Genomic DNA, 26,891 nt, shown 5'->3' with positions numbered 1-26,891 from the left:
ATTTAATAACAAAAGTATATACATTTGAAACGAGCACTGCTTGATTTGTTGCGTTCACTTTGAAGCTTTTGTTAATTCTTTTGTGTTTTTCTGCACTTTCAGAAACCTGTAAAACCATGGATTCGGTGGATATTAGCGCAGCTACTTCCACAGGAGATAATAAACGGAGTGTCAGCAAGAAGAATAGAGATTGGCACAAACGGCTCCACCTCAGGAAGACTGCCGCTCAAACCCCAACTATGCAACGTGAAGATAAGCATGGACCAAAGAAGATAGTAGAGGAGTGGGAGCAAAGCACAGTGTGGCCTTCATCAAAGAAGCCCCCCCAGGAAGCACAACAGAGTCAGCACAGGACAAATGACAGCGGAAATACACTCAGGTTCACATGCTCTCAATGTAGGGACAACTTGGAATATGTTCCCAAAGACTTAGTGAGACACTTTGAGGAAAAACACAGAGGGAGCCTACCAGTTTTTTCCTGTCATATGTGTACTTTTAGTACACATGAGTTCTCCTACCTTCAGGTTCATCTATTAAGCCACAAGGACACGTTTTCTAGTTGCAGCATTTGTAATGACAATGTTCAACGCACATGGCCTGAATTCAGTGCACACCTGATTATGTATCACTGCCAAAATGGCAAATATTCATGTGAAATTTGTCAGAAATTCTCCACAGGTGATGATAGAGTATTTTTAGAGCACATGTATGCACATAATTTGGGCCTGGAAGGAGCTAATGATGTTCTATCGCTGCCCACAAAGGACAAGAACAAGTTTGGGCCTAAAACAACCACTCAAACTTTACGTTGTCAGCACTGTGGCTATGAGGCATCTCAGAAATGTTTGATTACTAAGCACATTAAAGCTGTTCATGTTTGCCAGAATGGTAATCAGAGGAAGAAGAAGAAGAAGGGGGTTCATTCCATAGCAATGAAACCCAGTGACCCAATCCCAAAAATTAAGCCTAGATTAACAAGGAGTGCAGTTAGGGAAATGTGCTGGCTGACACAGGACTGCCTTTCTCTGCCAGGGAGAGAATTCCTGGATAAATACTGCCATCTGTCCGATCCACAAACCACACTAGAGGAGACGCAACAGTTTTTGATGAAATCTGTTGCCGGGGAAACCGGTGACCAGAAATGGACCAAGGCTCTTAAAACCGTTTTGTCAAATGTCCCTCAAGATATGAATCTTCACCCGAAGTCAGAGAATGGCATCCTGTCGAACTCATCGGATACTGTCCTGACAGTCAAGAACAAGATAACTGTAGATCAGAATGGTGCAACCTACGCCAAAAGGTTGCAAATGATGACATCATCAGATAAGGAAACTGTTTCCCCTGAAAGTGCTGCTGATGATGCTTGTTGTGTAGTTGACCAAAATGGATGTCAGTCAAATTTGAACGATGATACACCTTGTCCACAGACAGAAACCAAACTAAATAATGACGTCTCAATGCCAGCCCAGAATGAGCCATCTGAGTGCACTCAAATGCAGGAAACAAGAGAGAATCTGGATTTAAAGACTGATCGGGAAATCGAGGAACATGGCAAAAAACATGAGGAGCCTATGCATGAGGATGGGATTAATATCTCCAGTGAGCTGAAGTTGACAAATGAGAGCGAAGAGCAGACATCCATTTATAAAGTTGTACCAAAAAATAAGCTACGAAATCGAAGACGAAAAAGAAAGACCAGATGCAAAAAAGTGGATAAAAGATCATTGGGATTGGCCTTAAAGATAGTGCTGAAGAAGAACCCAGAGAAGGAGAAGCAGTGGGTGTCACAAAGCTCTTTGTCTCCATCAGGAGGTGGTCCGACGAATGATTGTCATGGACTGCCGAGCCCTCATACAACATTGGAGGAGACGGCGCAGATTCTCCAAAACACGCTGCTAACAGAAGAACACCAGAAGACACGGACCAAAGCTTCCATAACTGACCTGCACGACCCCTCTGAAGCCATCACTTCAATTCCACAATCAAAGCTAGAAGAAGAACAAACCCCCAGTTGTGCTGCAAAGCCACTGGGGTCTAAAAATATGGACGGAAACACTACTGTCGTGCTCGACGGTTTGCCGTCGCCACATCAAGAAATGCGAGATGGCGCAGAGAAGTCACTGCAGTTATCGGAAACAGAACTTGACAAGAGCAGTTCAACTGGTAGGACACGTCAGTCAAATTTGAGAGCTGGAGCCGTGACTGAAGTAGAGTTGTGCCACGAGAACACACACCTCCAAACATCAGGCGGTGACGATGTGTCAGATGCTGAGATGAGTTCAGCCATTGATGGAGTGACTCCTCATAGCAGTTACACCAAGTCTTCCCCTGTTTCCCAACCTGTTATTACACCACAGGGTAAGATGGCAAACGATAGTTTCTACATAGACATAATGGCTAAAGGGGACCTATTATGCTTTCCCTTGTTTTCTGTCATATATATATATATATTCTGATAAGTTTGGATTTAATTAGTTATTTGATGCAATAAAAAGGGGGTTTGAGTCAGCCAGGTGTGCGGGTGGGACCTCGATACTGCGGCTCCAACCCCGATCACTACTGCGCAGACTCTGGCTCCAAATGACGCCACCATCGCAAGTTGGTCAATCAGAAGAAAGTGGGCTTTTAGGGAGGGGGGCCTTGAAGAGACAGGAGCTAAAACGGCTTGTTTCAGACAGAGGATGAACTGAGAGGCTGCATAAATGGCCAGTATAAGATAAATAAGGATTTTTTTTAAAACTGTGAATGATGCAAAGCTACTCTAGTGGAGTCCCAGAATATAAATATAGAGCTTGAAATGAGCATAAGAGGTCCCCTTTAAGGATTTAACATACAGTGGCATTTTCTTGACATACATTTGAATGTTCAGTTTAAATTTTACAATCCAGCGATAGCAAACCTGTCTGTTTTGAAATGAGTATTTTCACATTTTGTCTTGCAGGTAAGATAAACTCTGAAGATTTCAGCCTCGCTCTCTCTTCAGAGCAGAGTGAGCAGATTATTGAGGGGATGAGAGACAGAGAAGTGGCGGCAGACTCCTGCCGAGATCTCCTCGGCAACACCAACTTGCCTGCAGGGAAAGCCATCCAACAGGAGCCCTCACCAGCCTCTGGTCGTCAGTGGCAGCTGGTCCCAAAAAACCTGGAGAGGCCCCTGAAGTTAGTAGCCATAAATCCATCTCAGCTGGTAAAGCGTCCAGCGGGAGACCAGCCTGTTGTGGTGCTAAATCATCCAGACGCTGACATCCCTGAGGTGGCCAGGATCATGGAGGTCGTCAACAGGTACAGAGGAGAGGTGCAGAAGGTCGTACTGTCCCGGAGAACTTTGAATGCTCTCTCAGCCGTGAACGGTGAGGTCCCTAAGACCAACGACCCAACAGATGCCCAACCTGATTCTGCGGGGCATGGTAAAAACTCTGTACAGGAGAGGTTTATGTTGAAATTGAAACTTCGTAGGGTGAGCAGGAAAAAGTATGAAGTGGTCGGTGCAGTCTCTCCCAGCAGGGACGCTGCGACGAAGTTTCGCTGCTGGTATTGCGGCAGGCTCTTTGCAAATCAGGAAACGTGGATGGTCCATCAGCAGCGACATCTGATGGAGTGGAAAAGGCCAAACTGTGAAAACTCTTAAATGTCACACACACTGGATGAAAAACAAAAATAGTCTGGAAGAAGGTGACTTTGCAATACAACAAAACAATAATGGAAACAGTGATAGCCAGCCTCCTCCGTTTATAAAAAAAAAAAAGAGTCTTAATTATGATTGGTTGGTTTTGAGGAGAAGCTAATCGTTATCAGGCTTCCAGGAGGGTTCACATTCTCAGGGTAATTTAAACATTTACCTGTTGTCTCTCTCCCAGTTTGAGCAGCTTGATACACGAACTCTTTGTAGATCCTTGATTATTTGTAAAGCCACAAGGACATGGTGTTGATAATTTAGTTCTTTGTATTGTTTGTATTTTGTCTACGCAATAGCTTTATTTAAGGTGATTTAAGTACACTGTCGTATGTAATATTTTCCAGAACACTGTAATATGTATATTTGCCATACCATCTGAGTTTTATGAATCAGTTTATGTACGGGTAGGCTATACAGCGTGGTAGCTATCATATTTATGTTTTTGGAATGGGACGCAGAGACCCACAAGTTACTCAGATATACCAAAACTGTGTGTTTTTAAAAAAACAAACAAAAAAAAGAAGACAATAAGCTGTTTTTTTTCAACATTTATTTATGACTCTTAGGTTTAGTCTTTATATGCTTTTCTTTATGCTCTTTTGGGCCATTGGGAGATGTATTTGTAACATTTTTGTATAAACTCCAAATTATGTTCAAATATAGCATTATGTGTAAGAGGTATATTTCCATGCATTCATTCAGTGGAAGCTAATATCCCTAAAGACGATTAATTTAAAAAAGCAAACCTGTGTTTTGTGATGTCAATGAAATACTAGCAAAATTGTTTCTTTTTAAATCTGGATTTAAGAGGCCTAGATGATTTGATCATGTGTTTTTTTTTTTTCTCAATAAGTTTCCTCTTGACTTGAAATGATAATCGTATTTTTTAATTGCACTATGAAAGGAGGATTTATATTTCCCTATTACCTCACCTTATCAGGCCCAAGCCTTTGACAATCTCAACCAGTGTCCTACTGTGGCTAAACATTTCCTTATGCAGCCATGATCCCTCAGTATTCTCAGCAAGGGAACTGTCTGTCTCTGTGTGTGTGTGTGTGTGTGTGTGTGTGTGTGTGTGTGTGTGTGTGTGTGTGTGTGTGTGTGTGTGTGTGTGTGTGAGAGAGTGAGAGAGTGAGAGAGTGTGAGTGACACGGACCATTGGACAGATGTACCTGTCCTGTATACTGATATTGTGCATGTATCCTTGTTTCTGGAGCACACACTTCAGTGTCAGTAACTCACTGTATATATATTTCAATTTAGATAAAAGATTTATAATTGTATATAGTCCAGATAGAGGTACTGTAAAATATTACCTGAGAATTTTCACCAAGTGCCTAGGAATTTTTGTTATGCAACAAATGTGCGTGAGTATGATAGCATTACTTGTCGACCAGAAAATAAATGAACCAGTTTTTCAGTTCCTGGTGGCATTCTGTGATGACTGAAGACGTGAGCTGAGTTAAACAACATAAGAGAGGAGTTTTATTAATACAAAAGAAAATATACAACCTTGTGTTTTTGGCTCCCCCAAAGTATTGCTGTCATAAACAAATTATTTGTCTACCAGCTTCTTTCAGCTACAGCAACTCATCTCATTCCTTGCATTAATTTACTGACTGAGCATTAAAAAAAAAAACATCTTAATAAAACACATGAGTTAAAAAGTCTTTTGAGTCACTGCTACTTTAGCTCTGCATGGCCAGCAATGCAGGCAGGTCCAGCACACAGTCCTGTTGACAGGGCCTCAAATTAAAAAGGAAGGGGGAGAAAAGCGTCAGATAATGATCTCTGTAAACAGTCTGACAGTAAACACAGCGGGTTGGGATGCACAAGTCCAATCCCTTGGCTGTTTGCCGTCAGTGAGAGTCATCTAGGGCCTCACAGGGTAGCACAGTTTGGTGGTGTCCTTGGTGTTGCTCTGGCTGTCAATCAGCACCAGAGGGTTCCTCTGGTGGTTCTCGATGATGTGGGAGACGCTGCTGAAATACTAACAAAAAAAAAAAAAAAAAAAAAAGGATGATGAAGTTAGAATTAAAAAAGTCGAGGTGTTCTTGAAATCACCTAATTATGTTAATGAGCTAAAAATGTACATTTTCCTTATGTTGTTTGAAACATTTCAAATGATCTTAAAAGTTGATTTACAAGATGTAATCCTGCGATGTATTCTGGAAGTGGTTGAGGTATTATTATTATTATTATTAATGATTAATGTAAGTGTAATAATTAGAAGTAAAACAAAGCAGCCCACTTACTATTTCATCTAACCTGGTAACTACCAAATACAGTAATATTAACAGGTTTTTTTTTCTATATTTAGTTCAAATACTGAATAATTTCCCAATTTCCCCTTCAGTATTCAGTATTCCTACATTCAGTGTTCCACCTGTATTCAGTGTTTCACTAGCTATTTCCGAAATCACACCCTATTTACTACACAGTAAGTACACTATATTCACTGCCCGCCATTTTATTTGAGTGAGCAAATTCTAAGTGTGAAATTTATGCTCAATACAGTGCCCTTAAAAATTCCCACGATGGAACAAAAATAGTACTTTCTGCTAACAATCCCACAATGCAATGCGTTACATTTTATAGATGTGAAAATGACCAGTACACAGGGACAGTCAAAATGAGAAAAATGAAAAGCCCTGCGTCGTACCTCCTCTCCTTTCTTCTCTCTTCCCAGAGCGTACTGCTGAGTTGTTGGTATGAAGCGGACTGGGATGTTGTACACTCTGCCCTTGTAGAACACCACTAATGTGTAGGGCTGCTGTGTGTCCTGACCGGAGCTCTTCCTCACAATAAATGCCCCGTCCTGAAACAGAAGGCACTCTCATTCATACCCAGTAAGGGGTTATGAGATATAATCCACATGCTACACATTTGGATGACTTTGCTCTCCTAAATAATAAGGTTCTCACTTTATTCGAGCGGACCAAGGCATCGTCGGCAGTCTTGCGGTCACATGTGCTGGCATACCAGGATTTCTTATACATGTCTGCATCCTGAAATAAAGTAAATGGAGAATACAAGAATTATAAACCATCACTCTGGATATACTGTATGAATATAGCTTTTAAAGTTATTTATTCATCTTTACAATATAATGTAAGAGCACACCTTATCTTGGTCTTTTGACCCATTTTCAGCAGAAACACTTCCTCTGTCAGTTGGTTCTGGGACAACAGAGACACAAACATTATGACAATGGTGTTTACTTCATGTTAAAGTAAAGTGTGAGACACAAGCAGCAGCTGTACTTACTGGGAGAGGTAGAGTGAGGAAGAGGAATTCTGCAAGAGAGACCACAAGCAGAGCAGACCACAGTAAATACACAGCACAAAGCTGCGATTACAGGCAACTTTCCTCAGTTGAGAAGCATTAAAAACGCATATGGTCAGTGTAAATATAGTGCATAGTGTAAAACTGTATGTTGCATTTCTTACTTTGGTCGTTTCAAGTCCAGTGTAAAAGTTTTCGGTGGAGGCTTCTTGTCAGTTTGCATCACAGGCAGCGTTCGGCCTGTGGAAATCCAGACGTATGGCAATTTGGCAATGTTTGTTGATTAGTAATAGTAGACATTGAAGACAAATTCCACAAATGAAATATATATATATGTATAATAATTTATATATTTTCAGTGGTTTCCAGGCTAATACTGTACATCTTTAACCGTCTCCTTTATCTGCTTATCTACATTCCCTTTTAACTGGAATAGATTTAGTGTGGAAAATCTGTAAGTGATAATGCAGCATATGTATGTATATAATTAGATCATTAGACTCTAAAAGTTGCGAACAGTTTGCAACTGGGCCACATTATTGCGCTCACATGGAGAATTAATTTACAACCACTGAGTAAATTTAAAAGAGCACAGGTCCAACATTTCAAAAGCGGGTTTAAAAGTGTTTCAGAGAAAAACTTCAATTGTAGAAGTGACTGGCACTACCTGGCTGATTTTACAATGTTTCATAAAAACTCTGGTGAGACTAATAATGTGTACATATAGTATCTGAATTAATGCAAACTTACTTTCAAATTCCCTAGGTTTCAAATCTGGCCTCTGCAAAAAAAAAAAAAAAAAGTGTCATATTTAACATAAAAAACGAAGTAAAACACAGCGATGACATGATTGAATGTGATATTTGGAACAAGTATTCAGAGCGCTTCGATGTTCCTACCGGCTTTAAAGGTGGTTTTGGTGACTTCCTAAAAAAACAAAAAGAGATGATCAGACAATCAGTTATTCCCTTCTAAAAGCTTAAACAGCTTACAGTATATATAATTAGCTAAGTGATGCTTACTCTCTGGGCGAAGGTTTGGGCAGGAGTAGAGGAGGACCCTCTGCAGGTTTATCACTGGAACCTGGAGGAGCACACAATGCAATGATAATTGATCTGTTGTTATCTGAGGTAAACAGTCATATGTTACTGTTCATTCAATGTAGGGAAATGTATTTTTGTCCTTCCACTGGTCATCCTCTAGATGGCGTTATATGCTGGAATGATTCATAGTAGCAGTCTCTCTCAATGAGAACTGATTCAATACTCACTATCATTTGGATCACAAACTTCATATTCATCATTGCCCGTGGGCTCCTGGACCTGCCAAATCACAGTACAAATAAGTCAGTGTCCTCCTTACTGCGCAGCATACATCACATCTCTGCAAAACACCTCTTTTAAATTAAATCTTGCACATTCGCCAACACTTACAGTAGTAGGAGATCTCCTCACATTCAGTCTGAAAAAGAACTCATTATTAGTGTCGTAACAGGAAAGCAATGTGATAACTTCATAACAGACAGAGAGAGTTGCAATAATGACGCATCTTTCAGTGTTGTCAGTCCTACCTGGGGCTGGGTTTAGGTGGTAAAGAATGTGAGTGTATTGTGGGGATTGGACACAGTCTGCAAGGTAGATGCAAGGACATAATTAGTCTCAGACTGTATATTGTGTGTCTATACAATTACATGAATGAACCGAAGTCAAGACAGTCTCAAACTGACCTGCTTGCCGGAAGAGATAATGAGTTCTCCTGTAAAGATGCCATAAAACGGAGCCACAATGAATTCCACATATAAATGTACCTTTAAAAGATTCTTGGAATTGCTGTTACACAGACAGCCTACCTCTTTGTCAGGAACTTCATAAACATCTGAAAAATAACCAAAGCCAAAATTAGGCACACGGTAGAACCACACAATGGATGCCATTGCTTTCATTGCTTTAAACGTGTATTCAGCATGCAACAGTACATGCCCTTGGACATTTCTTTTTGTGTTTGGACTAACTGCTTTTGACTGTCTCTCATTGTAGTGCATTTACAAAGACTTCCCATGCATTGGCATATAAGCTGTTCATTCAATACTAAAGACATAATGGAGCCTTAGCATTGCCATTGTGATCATGCTGACATTACCATAAAAGTGCAGCTGCACAGAGCATGGCTGCAGACTGTTTTTATTTGTGACCCATTGTAAAATATATCACCACTAGCCACTTAACTTAAATCAACTTTTCACAGACTTTTCACAGTGACAATGCATTTTTTTTCATATAATCAACTACAGATACATGGTACAGTGGACAGCAACAAATTAAATGGAATCATACAAGGAGTGGGTTCACCCCATTATACCATGCACAGTTTCTTCTTGTGTTACATTGTACATCTTCAGATGGGTTTGATTGCAAGAGAGTTGTGATGAGTATAGGTTATTAGGACCAATAATTCTAGAGCTTGGCCCCTTGTGAACTTTGTATTGAGGTACAGCACGGTTATTGTTGTACCTACCAGGACTGGGTGAACGCCCTGGTAAAGGTGTAGGCAACATGGGTCGGTCTCTCTCTGCTCTGCTCCCACCATGCATCACAGGATCTGAGGAGAGGCATGGAGATTATTATTATTATTATAATTTAATAGTAGTAGTCCTTGCAGCAGTAGTATCCATATCGCTGTCTTTCTCCTCTTTAATTTGATGTGTATCTTACTGGAAGCTGGATTCTCTGCAGGTTCTACATAGTTGTCATCATCATTACTGCCATCTGGACTGATGTAGTCTTCCTACAAAACATACATGTTGTGAAAACGGGGCTATGTCAGCTGTCCACAGTCATGGGAAGGCATTTACAAATACACAGGATATGGCGAAATTCTCCAAGACACAACTATGTTAGTGAAAGTCTCAGCACGACACAGGCCTGCAGTACAGTATTCATGTGAGAGCTTATGGTGGGGAATCAAAGTTTCCTTTACTTCATCATCACTCTCCACGTGGGTGGGTTCAGGGGGCAGTTGTTTGGAAGCTTTGCCTGGGCGGAGGGGCTTCCTGGGTGGCCGGTGGGGCCGGTTATGGCAGTTGTCTAGAAAGGAGAAGCAGAAGCTGAAAGAGGACATCAGCATTTGCATAAAGAGTCATTCTGAAGCCCTGTGTGTATTGTTTCTCAGTGTGTCTATTGAAGGGGCTAAATGGAACTTCAACAGGTGGACAGTGATGACTGCAAAGGAGAAACAACTGAAGATATTGAAACTGTGCGTGAAAAGGAATCAAAGCTCATGTGAATTTCGAATGTCATCATCAGGAGAGCTAATGATGTTGCCATGAAAATCAGCACACAGCTGGGTTTTTTTTTTTTGCCATTTATGGTGAAAAATAAGGCAAGTTTTAAAGTGCAGATATAAATAGTTCTTCATGTCAAATGACTGTACTGACCAAGATACTCCCCCCTCTGGAAGGAAGCAGAAGGAGCTGTGGTGAAGACTTTGTGACTGGGAGGAGGCTCGTAGCTGTCATCCTGGTCCTCAAACATGTCATTATCCTGGGAACAACATACTTGTAATGTTTCAAGCAAATATCTCACTTTAAATGACTTACAATTCACATTTTTCCCAACTTACATAATCAGGTTCAGACATTTGGTCATCACTGTCCCTGCCATCATCTGTAAACACAGACATTTAAAGGGATTTCATTACAAAGAGGGAAAAATGAGCCTGAGTTGGGTCCCCAGTACGTAAAAACAAACATTTGAATTGTGGATTTATTTTAAACCCAGCTACCTAAAAAATATTAAATACCAGCATTAAATTCATCTGAGCAGGTGGAACCATGCCTCGTTTCTAGTGGAAGTCAGCTTCTCTGTTGAGGAACCAGTGGAGCGTGTCTCCTCAACTCTTGAACTGTTGCATAAACTCTCTAACAAGTAACTCAATTGCTGTTTTTATAAAGCAACAGAAACAACCGCTGGAAACAGGCGAAGTGATATCTACTTGCTTCTGCAGCTCAGTTGCAATGTTTTTGTAAATTTGTACATTTCATGAGCGTGGCTGCTTCTATCAGGCTGGAGTTAAGCACTGAGATGAAACTGATTTTGATATTCCATATGGCCAAACCGCTAATGCATGTCATTTCTTATTTAAACTTCTCACTCCAGAGGTACTGTATAACACAGCGCACAAATGAAGTGACATTCAAAGGTCATTAAAAAGTAGATGAACACGTGAATACAATTCCGATTTAATCTTACAATTCCAAGTTTACGATTGTCATGAAATTGTGAACGCATTTGGACTGACCTTTGTGAGATCAAGCAACAATTGACAAACAAGTAAAGTGGAATGTTGTACACATTACTACTGAAGAAAATATCTCGTAGGTGTTTGTTCGGATGGAGTGGAGAAGGCAAATGCAAAATCATAGATGTTTAAGAAAAGTGGTTATTGCAGGCGTATAAATGACCCCCCAGGTACAGCCAAGGTACGTTTAGTAAAGCTACTGATTTTGGGCTGTTGGGAACACAACAACATGTGCTGATATGAAACTTGCACAGTGTAATTAGCTGAGGCAGAATAATCTCAATATACGATATCATCTCCATGATTAGTGAAATAAGATGAAAATCTTAAATAAAATGTAAACTTTCTTCAGATCGTTGATTTTTAGTTTCTTTCTGTAATTATTACATGAATTATTACAACAGACATTCTTTTTCTGCAGGAGTGGAAAGTAACTAAGAACATTTACTGTAATTCATTATTTGTACATTACTTACATTACATTACTTTATACTTCTACTACATTTCAAAAGGAAATATGGTACTTTTTAATCAATCACGTTGATCTCCCACATTTGAAAAATGTAATATTGTCTGTGTGGGGAGAAAAATGATTATACTTCTCCTATATACATGTGTTGCTGATTTGCAATTATGAAAGACTGGGTTATAAAATTCCCAACTTCTCTGCACTCTTTTTTATTTTTTATAAAAGTCCATCTTAAAACAATACTCACATGCCCATATGTACACTGAAAGAGCTATAGGTCACTGTAATAATTCCTCTTGTCCATTGTGGATGTTAAAAGATTCACCTCCTACAGTAACACGATTCCAATGTAAGTGATGGGGGACAAAATCCACAGTCCCCGCTCTTTGCAAAAATACTTTCCAGCTTCAGCTGAAGTTAATATGAGGCCTCATCAGTCTGATTTAGACAAAGCAAGTGGGCATCTTACACTCCTTTTAGTACAAAATGTTCTCTTTGTTTCCTACGATGTTTCCTTGCTGAGTTTCGGCGGTGGGATAGTAACACAAAGAGTGAATTTTGTACTAAAGACTGTAACTTCGAAAGATATCCACTTGATTTGGCCAACTCATAGAATGAAAACTGTGAATCACTCAAATTGGAAGTGCATTAGGGATGTCTTTACGGCCAGTATGGTCAGCTAGAATTCTTTCAGTGTACTGTACATATTGGCATTGTTACAAGACCGACTTGAGTAAAGATGTTCTGGATATCTGTATATCAAACACAGGACAACACTCAACTGTGTTCTTTTTCAGTATAATAAAAGCTTTTAAAAACTGCTTATTTGTTACCATGCGTCACTGGAATCTAGAGACAGAGATTTATACTTGCTGCTTTATTCACACCACTTCTTGTGCAACTAGTGATAATTATTCAGTACTTACCTCTATAATCTCTTGCAGGTACTTTTGGAAGTGGTTTGCTTTTCAGTCTGCCATATAGAGAGATATTGACATCAGCAGCAGGCAATAAATGACTTAGTGAGTTGAGAGTGTAAACACATCCCCTTATTATTAATACAAGATATGAATTGAGATTTAAATGATTAAAGTAGAATTGTTTGACTAATAATACTTTGTCTTGGTGCAAGACACATGTCAGACACAGTAAATCTGTCAATGGTCTACATTTACATAACACAATTAGCAGACTGACGTGCATAGTTACCAGAATAGATGGGTTCTGTAATACGTATCATTATAGTATCTATCCTTAGGTGCTTTAAGGGGACAAATTTCAGGAAAGGAAAGTGAAAGAACAGCCATCTGTTTAAGTTATTTTTGGTTTGTGGGTCTTTCTCTTATTCCAACGGTTGTGAAAGAGGAATTGACGTTATCCACTGATGCATACATTTTTAGATCCCCAGACCTATCAGAGATTTGTCGACTACTTAACAATACACATATATTTAGACTGATAGATTTCCACTCCATTAGCGTGTAGTGCAGTGAAGATCTTGAAATTCTAGAGACTGACCTTCTCAGTTTATTCAGTAAACTGCCATCATTTTTCTTGATGTCTTGAACGATCTTCTGAAGCTGCCTGGAAAACACAGAATTCGGCCTTGTCATTCATAAACAAATCTTCAGAAAATGAATTTTATGAGCTGAACACAAGTAGTTTCTGTTATTTTTCAGCTTACAAGGGTATTTTGGAAAGACAATTGCACTATTAACATAAATTGGTCACCTGTCATTTTCTCTAGATTTCTCTACTATCTGACATGGTTTATATTTTATATGTTTTGATTTATGCAATGGTAAAAGCATCTATTTTTATATTAAAAATAAATGCTTACAATTACATGGCTTTTACACATTTTAACCCTTTTGCTACTTGTGGAGATAGTTAACACATGTAACATAATGCTTTTACTGACACTATACTGCAAAAATGTAAGACATTGAGTTTTCGTTTTTGTCCAAAGAGCCAAATATAGACTCAGTTTTCTGGATATTAAAAAGTATTACGAAAAAGTGATATTGTACTGAACTTCTTACCGGATCTTTGCTGTGGCAGGAGCAGCGAGTTTACCTAACGTATCCATATTCATGTTTAATCCAAGAGTTTACATTTTTGAGCCTCATTCCTCTCATGCATTGCGTCTGTGCTGCCAGATTGTTTGCAGGAATATAAATGAACACTGTGTTTGGCTACAAGTCATGTCTTTGTCATAGAAGGGAGGGATTTCATTCTAGCCAGCCTCTGTAAAAAACCCCACTTCTCTTTTCCACTCCCTGTCATATACACACACACTCATCTTGACTCTCTTCAATTCCACTTCCACCTAGACACTGTCATTTTAACTGCTGCTGATAACCATATATACATCACCTGAATGAGGTCACTGGAAGAGGCCTTCAAGTTAGTGGGGGCATGTTTTGGAACAGTTTTTAACCAAGGTCACTCATGCACTTGCCACAATTTCACACACAAACGTCTCTATTGACTTTAATTTCTTAACATTCCATCATCTGCAAAGAACTGTGCCACTGTTTTTAAAAGCTTCCTCAGAAGAGATATTATCATTACCAATGTCACTGCTGTACACCATTTTCACTATAGTATTTTAAAGTGACATCTTGGTGAGTAAATGTGAGTTGGGTTCATGTTGGGTTTAAAACAGGTCTATGTGTAGGGTCATGTGTGGTGTGTCATGGAAAGTACCATGTTGTAAGTGTTTTCTCTGTAAGTAAGGGTGAACATGAGTGTGCAACTTTTCCTGTTAGGCTGGCATGATGATCCACTACAGTGTGTGTCTCTTTGGTCACCATGGGGATTTTTTTGCAAAATAAATCTCTGCTTTAAAGCTGATGAGGAGAAACCATGAATTTGTCTGCGGTGAGATACGGCCATGTCATTCAAGAATGAAAAGAATTAATTGAGACAGTTTGAGAATTTTAAGGAACTAACTGTGTATGAGTCATGATGAGGGGAAAAAAAAGCAGCCTTTAGTCACCACTTGGTCTGGAGCTGCTCAGTTGGAAATTAATGTGAAACCACTGGGGACACTTTAAACTCTTGTCACCAATTTTGTTATGTAGCACAGTTTAAGAACCCAAATGCAGAACACAAGGAAATGGTACTTTGATGAGGTAGCAACAGTTTTTATTATATACTGCAAGCAATCACTGGGGGATCTGAGCTTTTCCAGAGCGGCAAGGCACCGGGGATGGAGACGGGGAGCGTAGGTTCTGGCTTGGCTTGAGTAGCGTAACAGGCAGAACAGGAAAGGCAACTGGCTTGTGTAGCGGGGCAGGTAGAACAGGGAGGTAGCTTTGCAGATAAGGGAGAGAACATGGAGGCTGCAAACAACGGCAGGGAAGGACCACAGGCCTAGGGCAGGCAACAGTCAAAAACAGGGAACAAGTCCAACGAGCAAACAAATCTGACAGGGATCAGGAAAAAAAAATACAAAAATCCACAGTACAGGCAAGGTCCAAAGAAACAAAGTCAGTCAAACAAAACTTACAGGTAACCAAAGGCCAGGATGCATGACCAAAGCACAACCAAAATGCACATGACAAGGGCACCAACCCAACAACAAACAAAGGAAAACCCCCGGACTACATACAGGTAAGTGAGACAACGAGACACAGGTGCAAACAATCAAGGTGGGGCCAACAGTCTAAACTGGAGGGAAAGCAAACAAAGACAGGAAGTAAATTCACAAGACATACGAGGAGAGGAGCACACTACAAAATAAAACAGGAAACACGACAAAACCTCAAACTATGACAAATTTAATCTCCTGTTACCTCACTAAGTGGTTTGCAGTTCATTCTCTATATTCTACATTCTCTGGAGCTGCACTGTATATCCTTACTATGTCACAGACTGAGTGAAAGAATGAGTGGCAAAAAGTCTGGTTTATTCCTGGCTATGTGAGATAGTAGAAAATGGTGTGATATATAGTAAGTGACGTACTATATGTGATTAACATTTTAAGTCAGTTCTAAGTCAGTTCTGTAGCTGAGATATGTGTAGCAATGACTCCAAATCCTCTCAAAATGTTTTTTTAAATATCAATTTAGTCTACATTGACTTTACAGTCTATGAGGACCAGTGAAAACTCTCCATGCTAGAGCAGTAATGTGTAACTTCCTGGTTAAACAAGTGTGGAAGCCCATGACTGACAATACCACCTTGAAATTACTCAATTTAATAAAGGTTTTATTTGCTATATCTGTGCAGGGTAAACAACAAAATTAAAATTCAGTTTCCACTTGCATATTAGCAACATTAGTGCCAGAAATGAAAATTTTAATGAAAATTATTAAATATGTTTTTTTGGGGTTTCTAGATAAAAAGCAAACACACAAACAAAGAATTCTGTGTTCTCGAAAGCATAATCCACTGGATGTGAAATGGACTTGGAAATGGATTTTCATTTTTACATTAGTAGAAAATACACTATGAAAACTTTAGAATTAAAATATAAACATGGGAGTTTGCCCCATTGTTTTGAATGATTTAAGCTTGTATTTAACCATAAATAGAAATTCAGTATTATTATTTTTCCCAATAAAGTTTTCATTTCCATTTTGATTTTTGTAGTAATGATGCATTTTCAATGATGTAGTAATGATGCATGAAGATGTATTTTCATTGTATTTATCTATTGTTAAATTTATTGATGGTATATCAATTATATATATTAAATAAAAATGAAAATTAAATACATTATTTTAAAAATATTAAAAATAATGATTTATTAAAACTGAATTGATACACACATATTGCAAATTAAGTTATAGTTTGACTGACTGATTTCACTTTAATATTGTCAGACATGTTTATGTGAGACACACACACACACACACACACACACACACACACACACGCTTACACATGGGGATACATAAACGGGAACATACCTCACAAACAAGAGCAAACACATGCAGACACGTGCAGATGCAGGCAGGCATACAAAACCTCTCTACAAACACATAAATCCAGCTGTATGCACACACACACACACACACACACACACAAAACACATTTTATTTCTGAGGCATCCTCTTAATTTCAAGGTAGTATGTAGGTTTTTATATACTGTATTACACTGAGGCATAAAGCACATTACCTCCACTTGGAATTCATTGCTTGATAATAGTAATATTATTAATAATAATAATAAACTGACTATCCCAATGGTTATGAAGATCATTCCATATTTTGTGAATAATCTCAGTGTTCCTGAAATGTTTTACTCTCATGGCAACAGGTAAAAAGGAGATAACAGAAGCAAAGAATGGGGGGAGGGAGATAAGAAGAAAAGAAGGTATGACTGATGACGGTGGTCTAAAAGTATTACTTACGGTCGGTGGATGAGACTAAACTTGCTCATGTCACTGTCAGACAGGTTCTGTGAAAGCATCAGAGACAGAGCACAAATGACTGTGATTCCTTATAGCAGAGATGATACTGCAAGTATGTCACCTTTACTAAATACATGCATTTGAGCAGTTATTGTATTACAGTTTTTCACAATTACTCACATTTCTCTATACCGAGTTTATTTTTTCAAAACTTTTCACACAGTCAGCGCAGCAGAAGTCTTTGTGGACTAAACTGTGGATCACTTTTCAGTACTTTGACAGAAAATGCATTCATTAACCACATCTTTCAAATTTCACGACTCACTCAAACACAACCACTATGAAATTAGTTAAAAACTATGTATTTACACTCCATTTTGCACATGTTTACATAATATGGTCAAAACTGTTAAATTTATGTTCAAAACCTAACATAACTAAAAAGAAATAAAAAAAATAAAAATGCATAAACTCCTAATTGGGACACACACTGAACACCTATTTTTATTCCTTGATGACCTCTATGGAATCCAGAACATTTTGTAATTGTATGGGACGATGTGGCGTTTGGTGGTTTACAGCCCTTCCCAGGATGGTGTCACTTTTCCTTCCACCTTACTCTCCATTCCTCAACCTCATAGAGGAATTCTTTTCCTCATAGAGGTGAAAAGTTTATGACCACCAGCCACATGATCGGATGTTCCTCTCAGTGAATGCTGGATGTCTGGACATATCTGCTGAATATAGCCTGGGATGGATCAGATATGCAAAAACATCCTTTCCCAGGTGTATTGCAAGGTGTGATGTGGATGAGAACTTGTGGCCAAATGCAGAAGACAGGGTTGACTAGCACTGTTGTATTTCTATATCTGTATGTACATGTATAGTGAATATGCAAAGTTTTGTACTGCATTACATACATTATTGGAATTACTTCAGTTTCATTTTGTGCACATGGAATTACTCTGCAAAAATGGCACAAAAAAGCTTATCGAAGCATATTCCAGCATTCCTGATTCATCTCTGTAACAAATACTATAAGGTAGCACAATCCATGCAATAAAGTGACCTTGTTGTTGTAATGGAATCTTGGTTTATGCTAAATAAATAAATAAAAGAGACTTTTACAAAGACAATAGCGACACTAATTGTAATGTAACAAAATGTTACTGTTACCTTTCCTGTCTCTCTCTACTATCACTATCAAATAAAGCAGAGATGCCCCAAAAATAATGGTTTAAAAAAAAGTGTTACTGTTGGGAGACAAATGTTGTCAGTGTACGGGTACAAAAGTTGATTCCGAGATGTGTATCAAATGTCTGCATTGCTAAGAAGAAATTGGTGAAGGGTTTTGAAAAAATGAACTCAGTATGGAGAGATGTGAGTTAGCAATTGTAAAAAACTGCTGTACAAATAGCTAACAGCAGATGGCAGCAAAACACTAAAGGCCATTTCAACAGCACAGTTTGTTTTTCTAATGTAACCCACATGTTATTTCTAAACAAGAGAAATCATTTTATTAGTACATACATACAGCATAGGAGCTGCAGGGTCTGAGATGGTTACAAACATTACATAAATGCATATATTAATACCTAGAAGGACTTCCATCTTTTTGTCAATTGTCAGTATTGCTGGTCAGATTCTGCAGCAACTTAATGGAGAAGTTGCTGGGGTTTGGTGCCCTGATTAAGGGCTCAAAGATAGTATAATGCTTAAGGATGGGAGATTAAAATAAAACTATTTTATTGTGTATTATGTACTGTATGTTGCTAATTGAACGAAGCACTGTAACCAAGGGTGATTTACAAACACACTGGTAGTTAACAGTTCGTGAACCGACATCATGAAGGGCACAGAACTGATGACACACTAGTTTCCCTAGTTTTGTGAATTAAAACTGCTGACCTTCAGGTGAAAAGCTTGCTCCTCTAACTAAAAACACACCAACACCATATTACACAATTTCATGAATCGTCAAATATTTAAAAAAGTTTATCCAGCTGCCAGCTGCAATGTAATTTTTTTTGTTGCATTTAATGTCTGCTTTGTAGTAAGGCAATTGTGATTCGTAAATGAAAGGAAATGATTACCATAAAATATGCAACAAATCCTGTTTAATTATGTATTCCCCTCTTCTCTCAGAATTCATTGCTCCGGGTCGTCACTTGCGCCGTTTCTTTTCTGTTTTATATTTGTCGTAATGTAACGAAGATCCACAGCAATTGTTTGTGAAAGTTCCGATATTGCGTGTTTAAGTTTGTAAGATGTCAAATGAACAAATAGAGAGAGGCTTGTGATAAGAGGCTAATGTATGAGGTATTAGTCTAATATGGCTAGTTAATTTAGATATGAATAATGTATGGCGGGCCTTTATCTGCAGAGTCTCCTGTGAAACAAGTGTAATGATGTACTGTTAACAACCTTATAGTTGATTATATAGTACTTTTTCAAAGCTGTTTATGATTTATATGAGATATTCCACAGCAGGCAGGGGCTTGATAATGCAGCGCACATTACCTTAGTGTGTGAATATGGGAACCTTGGTGCAACAAAAGGATTTATTACCTCTAGGAATAAACCCATAGTATAGTGAAAGCCGTTTAAGCAGAGCTTGTGATTTAATCATTTGTAAATCAGAGAGTGAGATCACTTAATATGAAAGGCTTTACCTCCTTCAAAGAACTGAACCTTGGCCTCACAGATACACACTTGATCATCCCACTGGCTTACAGGAGAAAAAAACGTATCAGTATAAAATCAGACTTAGCCTTTTGACACTGAATAAAATATCAAATAGTCCGCCCCAGTGGATACTCCCAGGCACTGCTCCCACATTGAATTATTTATAGGAGTGTCTGTGCTTGTTCAAATGAGACACAACAGCTCTACAAGCAGCCTCACATTGTATTGTGTATGTATTGTGTAAATAGCAATGTGCATGGCAAACTTTGAGCTGAAGATTATTTCAATGAATGCTTTCTTGGTCCTTAGAGATATTTTTTTCATATTTCCTCTAAAGCCACCAGAATATTAGAATTTCTGATACTGGCACCATCCGGTTGTAGTATTAGCAAGACTATGAGTCTACAGTCAGGCTAGCCTCTCTGTGCGGACATACTTAGGCACAGCTGTGCTTTGATCTAAATGTTAACATGCTCTAACAATGCTAACAGTTCCTTAGCAGGTATAATGTTTACCATGTTCACCATTTTAGTTTAGTGTGTCAACATGCTAACATTAGCTAATTAGCAGTTAACACAAAGTACAGCTAAGGCTAGTGGAAATAGTTTTGCAGATATTTCAAAACCAAAGTATTGGACATATTACATATTTGACCGGCTGCTAGGATTCATCGTTTGGGCACTACGAACGTCTGCACCAAATTTCATAGCAATCCATCCAATAATTTTAGAGACTTCAGAGATTTCAGTCTGGATTAAAGTGGTGGACCAACCAGTTGGCAGACAAACATTGCCATCCTTAGAGCTACGCTACTAGCATGGCTAAAAATACATTCAGGGTTAGATTGCCAGGATTGTTTCTTTTGTCTAAAACGATGCCATCGACATAATTTAAAAGATACAATAATCATGTAAATTCTACACATAGCAGCTTTAAATCACAGTACCTAAAACAACCTACTGTAATATGCTCCGTATACTAAACACCAGCATATTCTCAATGAACAGATCTTGAGGTTCAAAGAGGTCTTTGCTCTCAGACATCTCTACAGATGATGGGTAAGATGACCTAAGGCCCAAACACTCTGGGTACAGCTGCCAAAGTTTAAGGCACACAGCCTGGAAAGTACACACATTTTGCAGCTCTTTAGCTAGAATTCTGTCAGTGTGAAATCAGAGTTTCACCCAAAAGCAAACAACAAGGGGAGAGGTTGAGGCATATAACATTTGTTAATGCTTTTCTTTGAAATTAGTTTCATTTCACGATCGAGAGAACAGCTTCGCAGCTACATGCCCACAAAATTACCTTTGGTTCTTTCCCAGCAGCTGTGCAAGGTCTCATGACTGTCGTTAGGTGAGAGACTTTCCACATGTTCACAAATCTACACTAAATGTCACAAGTAAAATCACAAGTGTAACAAGCTAATTCTGGTTAAAGGTGTTTTTCTCCTTTAAGGCGCTCTGTTTTCTCCATTATCCATTACAAGGGGACTGTGTCAAAATTAAAATTAGATTTAGTAAGGCTACAGTTACATTAGCACCTAATCTCTGCAGAAAATTAGATCTGTCCTCTCTCTTTTTAACTATAGCCTATATACATTTTATAAACCTTCTTTGTTAGCACACATAATTGATCAGCATGCCACTGTAGATGTTTGATACCAACAACAAAGTAATCATGTGATATATATTGCCAAATATGAGCAGATAGGCTGTCCTTTACTTTGAGTGGCCTTTATTTGTAGTGTTGATGTCATGCACAGAAGTTGAAAGTGACTTCCTCACGCAGCAGCCACACACAGGCAGCGTCACAGAGATAGAGACTGACAGTTCTTTTGATCTACTACATATCTCTTTTAACCTGTCTACCTGTGTGAGCGAACATGGCATCAAAAAGATGGAGATTACCTTTATCTACACTGTGCTGACTGACTGCCATTCCCATCCACACTGTAGTATACAGCCACCCACCAGTGAGACAGAATTAGATTGAGTTTTTTCACTGCTCATTCTTACCACTAAATGATGAAGAGATGCTGTAGTTATGTGAAGGAGGTGCATTCGAGGCAGAGCTCGATGTTGTCTTATGAGCGCAGTATAGATCCGTGTTGCCTATTTACTTGTGCATATTTACTTGATGTTTTTTATGATCTTTGCTCCATCTACTGTATAAACATCATATGAATATGCAGTAAGTAAGCCAAAGGCAATGCCTAGCAGCAGCACACTCGCTGGATGACATTCAGAGCCCACAGTACAGGCCCCCTCTGCCCTTAGACACATGCTGAGTTACTGATGAGTCAAACAGAACTTATCATAAACAATTATTCTTCCTACCGTGTAAAGCACTTTGAATTGTCTTGTTGTTGAAACGTGCTGTACAAACTTGCCTTGCCTTCCTTTTCTGCTGCTTTTCAGGCAGACCGATTGCAGTGAAGGCATACTGCTCCCCTACATGGGTTTGAGAAAATTGTTTGTGACCATAAATGTGTAATAAATTCTCAGAAATGTGTCTTCATGGTATTGGTGTAGACATATTATAAATTTAAAGAACCCCTCCAGACATGTTTTAAGACATATAAAAATATTCTCCTTTAAATAATATTTGGTGTTTGATATGTTTTTTTTCCACAAAACGTTCATTTACAAGATGTCTCCTATTTCACTGAAAAGTCTATTCTCAGTTTATGAGCACTGGAGGTTTCCATATCACACTTGTGTAAGTTCCATACTGGACCATGATTGACTTCCAAACTGGTTGTGATGTCACAAAATTGTCTTAAACTCTGATTTAAGGTGACCAAAGACAAACATTCCCCCTTCAGATAATACAAAAACAGCCTTCTAGTGTCAAATTCTGCACATACATCATTCTGCACAGTGAAGCACAAACATCTAAGCTTATTGTTAGCAAAACCCATTTTTGAGTGGAGGAGTTCTTGACGTTCTTAAAGTAAAACGAACTAAATACTAAGGTAAGTAAATATGTTTTGTTTCTCTCTGCTTTGTAAGACATTAGTGATTCGACCTACACTAAAACATCAAAGCTTAGTTGCTGTTGCTGTAAAATGCTCTTGCAACAGGAAGTGAAATTTTGCTGCCAGAGGCAACAGCAGGTTGTTGGTCAAAAATAGAAGAGGAACTGGATAGTTAAAGAGGTAAAGATTGCCACCTACTAAAACTCACTTCATCAATAGAAAATCCAACAAAAAAAAAATCCCAAACTGACAAATGCCTTTTGAGTAATGACTTTTTAGTGCTAAGATGTCAAAACAAAAATCTATGAGGATTGCAGATTAATAACACTGTTCCATCTAACACACATGGTGAAGTATGTGGTAAGGACAAGGTACAAGGACAAAGAGACAAATCACTCTTTGTGTACACAGAAGGCCCTCTCATTACAGTATACTGGTCAGGTAATCCATCAACTAACACTGGTTCTCAAACTTTTTCTGTCATGCCCACCTTTCAGGAGCTGAAAGAAATTCATGCCCCCCCTCCGACCCCAGCAAAAGCGAGTTTCATTTTCATCAATCATTAACAATTCTGGTGAAACTACTAATAAAACAAGCCAAGTTGAATTTGACTGAATTAAACAAAAGATTTAGGTTAGATAGCCAAGATAGCCTTGCTAGCATCAGAGCACTTTTGTTTGTTGATGTCACTACATGCATCATATTCATGCAACTTTTGATCTGCTCAACATTTTTCCCCGCTGGTCATCCACGCCCCCCAAACTGAACTTGGGCAAATTGAAATTTTGCGCTAAAAGAAAAGTTAAGGGATCACCAAAGTCATTCATCCTCAGGGAACCATGAATGTCTGCACAGTTGCACAGTTGTGTGGCAATTCATTCAGTAGATGTTGAGATGTGTCACTTAAGAACTAAAAAGGACAACCTGCTGGTGGCGCCAAATGCAAAGTAAGGGGCAGGGGATCACCAAGTAGGCTTCATCGTTTGGGGACCATGAATATCTGTACGCAATTTCATGGCAATCCATCCAGCTGTTCGAGATATTTCAGTCTGGACCAAAGTGATGGACCAACTGACTGACATTGCCATTCCTAGAGCCACACAGTTAGTGTGGATAAAAACAGAAAGAATGAGGCCTCCATGATGTCTGTAGTATTGAATGAATAGGTTAGAGACCAATGCACGGGATCACCATTAGAATTTATCTTCTAGGGACCTTGAATATCTGCAGGAAAGTGGAATGCAATCCATTCAATAGTTGTTGATATACTGTATTTCACTCTGAACCACATATGTCAACCTCATGGTGGAAAAGTCAAGTAGGATTCAGTAGGATTCATCCTCTGGGGACCATGCATGTCTATACAAAATTGAATGGCAATCCATTCAATAGTTGTTGAGATATTTAAGTGCAAAGTCTCTTCCAACCGTAAAACTATTGTGCAGTCAACCTTCATGTCTGTCCTAGACTATGGAGATATTATTTATTGTCATGCTGCCCTAAATCCTGCGTATCACAGTGCTTTATGCTGTATCACAAACGACAAAATTCATACTCATCATTGTTCTCTGTATCCCACGGTTGGATGGATGGCCCTCACAGTGAAGAAGAAATAGCCATCTCAAGTTATTCATCTATAAAGCTATACTGTTGAAGCTTCCAAACTAACTCACATCTCTTCTCTTATTTAAATCTAGTCACTACGGTATACGATCCAGTAACTACCTAATCTTAGATATCCTGCATGTATGCACTAATGTTGCAGAACTGGTTTCAGGTACTACGCACCTTTTAAATGTCATGAACTGCAAACTGCCCTCACACTACAGTCTTATATTCCCCTTGGAGATTTTAAAGCATTATTATCTGATGTTTTTTTATGATTCTCGTAACTGTTTCTACTTGTTTATCGTGTAGTTGCATTGATTCTGTTTGTTGATTGTGTTCTTGTGAATGTTTCGTGTTTTCAGGTCTCTCTTGGAAAAGAGATCTTAATCTCAATGAGACTGCCTGATTAAATGAAGATTAAATCAAATGAAGTGGTGGACTTGACCGACTGACATTGCTAGCGAGGCTAAAAATCAAATACAGCAAACAAAAGTCCACACAACTGGGTGCAAACATTTGAACTGATAGTGTATGACTGTGAATGTTTGTCAGACTCTGCAGCCTTGAAGCTGAAGGTAGGTGTAGCCAGCTGTGTAGCCATGGTGAAAAGAATCTTGTTCAATACGAGCATGGGTTTACCTGGCCTTAATAGAGCCTGGGTGTGCTGGCTGGATCTGTAGCAATGGGATCTATCAGTCAATACACATACTGTATGTATATGTATTTTTCAGATCTGCACTGGTAACTTGCACATCAAAGCCTCTGCTCTGAAACATTAATCATTTTGACTGATAAAAATCCACAGTGAGCATATTTTAGAGGCAATAAACCTGTGATATATAGGGGAAATATTTCACTGATGCAATATCCAACCCAAAATGGAATCAGTTCAGGGTCAGTGAATAATGAATAGAAGAGTAGATTGTTGCTCTCATTTGTTAGCGTGACAAGAAGTGTTTATAAGTGGCCACTAAAAAGACGCATATGAATAAATGCTTCTACAGGCATGCCAATGTGCAGAAGGTATTAGGTATTATTAGGATCCTCAAAATACTAAGTATTAGGAAGTTATAAACCCATGCTCCAGCTACTTCACTACATCAAATCCTTTTTAAAACAGTCCCCAACCCCCACGACTGAAGCAGATTTAATGATACTTACTTAAATAAGTAGGGATCACAGCTTCATTAGCCGTGAGTCGAATTTTACAGTTCTTACTCTCTCCCAAACTGACACTTTCCACCTCTTCTTACCTCATTGTGTCAGCGTGATTCTCAGAAACACCGGAAGGCCCTCAGAGACAAAGCAATGAGAGCAATATCAAAGCAGAAGTTGCAGCAGATTTACCCACTTCCATATTAGGAGGGCCACTGATTACACAAAAAGAGTGTGGGAAGTAATACAAGCAAGTGAGTTTGCACTAGTCATGTTTCGTATCCTGTAAACTCTCCGCTGTTGTTCAACTTTGGAAATTTACAGTACTGCAGTGCAACTTAAGATTCATAGGAAAGTTTATTCCTCAATTTATTCGAGAAATAGCATTTTTAAAGGTTTAGGATTCAGCTAAAGCTTAACAAGAAAACACAAACTCCTGCAAACACATTTGACTTCAAAAGAGGCGTGAACATGTTACAAATGTTTGGCATTGTAAACTGGATTTTATATAAGTTTTATAGTTGTTTATGTTATTTTTTTTAGCAAAGCAGGCACAAATAGCTCAAGGAAATGTAATTATTCTGCTGTTTTTAATACCATAATCATAATAATAATTGCTTGGGAGGATTTGTCCATTTTGATGTAATTAGAATAACAAACTGAAAACAACCACAACACAGATACAATCCTGAACGGATTAGTAGATTATGTAACTGCAAGAGGGACAGAACGGGCATTTTCTATAACATTCAGGTGAAAGAGGGAAAATGTGAGGGAGTAACTTACCAGAAGTCTTTGTCCATTAATTCTCAGTCTGTTTACGGTGGTAGCACATTCTTGCATTTTGTTCTGAGGGCAGTAAACATACATTGATTTAGTTTCCTGAATTGACATTTACATTTAACAACACAGATTAACTGAATTCAATTCCATACTACTTGTCTTCCTGTCATTTTATGCCATGATCTGTTTATTTTGACACTTGCTTGAGCTTTAAATGTACATGATGAATGAAGAGAAATAGTCAAACATGAGATTACACATGATCCACATACCCCTATTAGCTAGAATGAACTACTGAACTTTTAAATGAATAGAAAATAGGTCAACATGCCATCTTAGCATCCACTGGTTTTCTGATAGTGCCTTATTTAGTCTCCTATTTTTCTTGTACTCACCTTGCACATGAAGAAGGCTACTTGCGCCGGGTCCCACCCCTCGCACTCCTCTCTGGACGGCAGGTTCATTTTTTTCTCAACAGGGAACCTCTGAGCAGGAGTGTGCTTTTAGAAGTACAGTAATAGACTGACCCGTCACGCACCGCAGCTCCAACACAGGGAGAAGTACACACACAGGGAGGTCACCTCATTAAAGCAAC

At 38.7% G+C, this 26,891-nt stretch overlaps 2 protein-coding genes across 11 annotated transcripts in view; one reads left to right on the top strand and one right to left on the bottom strand.

Annotated features, from left to right (window-relative positions):
* Positions 1–5,344, top strand: part of LOC122884804 — a 6,694-nt gene extending 1,350 nt beyond the window's left edge. For 3 of the 4 annotated variants that reach the window (XM_044215191.1, XM_044215190.1, XM_044215192.1), the window contains 2 exons: positions 103–2,358; positions 2,942–5,344. In XM_044215191.1, coding sequence (XP_044071126.1) covers positions 117–2,358; positions 2,942–3,627 — 2,928 coding nt within the window. In that variant the 5' untranslated portion in view covers positions 103–116 and the 3' untranslated portion in view covers positions 3,628–5,344. The remainder of the gene's footprint in view (positions 1–102; positions 2,359–2,941) is intronic. The other variant, XM_044215189.1, reaches the window with a different exon arrangement.
* Positions 5,138–26,891, bottom strand: blnk (B cell linker). Of its 7 annotated transcripts, none has more exons than XM_044215193.1 (25): positions 26,692–26,891; positions 26,300–26,362; positions 22,110–22,223; positions 17,089–17,135; positions 13,244–13,309; positions 12,652–12,698; positions 10,579–10,622; positions 10,394–10,499; positions 9,937–10,043; positions 9,672–9,744; positions 9,475–9,558; positions 8,810–8,835; positions 8,687–8,715; positions 8,531–8,587; positions 8,394–8,421; positions 8,231–8,282; positions 7,983–8,043; positions 7,860–7,887; positions 7,711–7,741; positions 7,125–7,200; positions 6,943–6,971; positions 6,799–6,854; positions 6,600–6,683; positions 6,338–6,493; positions 5,138–5,665 (listed from the first exon to the last, which is right to left on the bottom strand). In XM_044215193.1, the coding sequence occupies exons 1-25, from the start codon at positions 26,758–26,760 to the stop codon at positions 5,549–5,551; spliced, it is 1,650 nt and encodes a 549-aa protein (XP_044071128.1). In that variant the 5' UTR covers positions 26,761–26,891; the 3' UTR covers positions 5,138–5,548. The 7 variants fall into 7 exon arrangements, with proteins under 7 accessions (XP_044071128.1, XP_044071129.1, XP_044071130.1 ...); XM_044215194.1 differs by lacking the exon at positions 26,692–26,891 and adding an exon at positions 26,628–26,655; XM_044215195.1 differs by lacking the exon at positions 22,110–22,223 and having other exon boundaries at positions 26,692–26,889.

The sequence above is a fragment of the Siniperca chuatsi genome, linkage group LG11 (genome assembly GCF_020085105.1).
Source record: "Siniperca chuatsi isolate FFG_IHB_CAS linkage group LG11, ASM2008510v1, whole genome shotgun sequence".
NCBI classification, from domain to species: Eukaryota; Metazoa; Chordata; class Actinopteri; order Centrarchiformes; family Sinipercidae; genus Siniperca; species Siniperca chuatsi.
The sequence above is the reverse complement of the archived record's forward strand: the minus strand, read 5'-3'. Positions and strand labels throughout refer to the sequence as shown.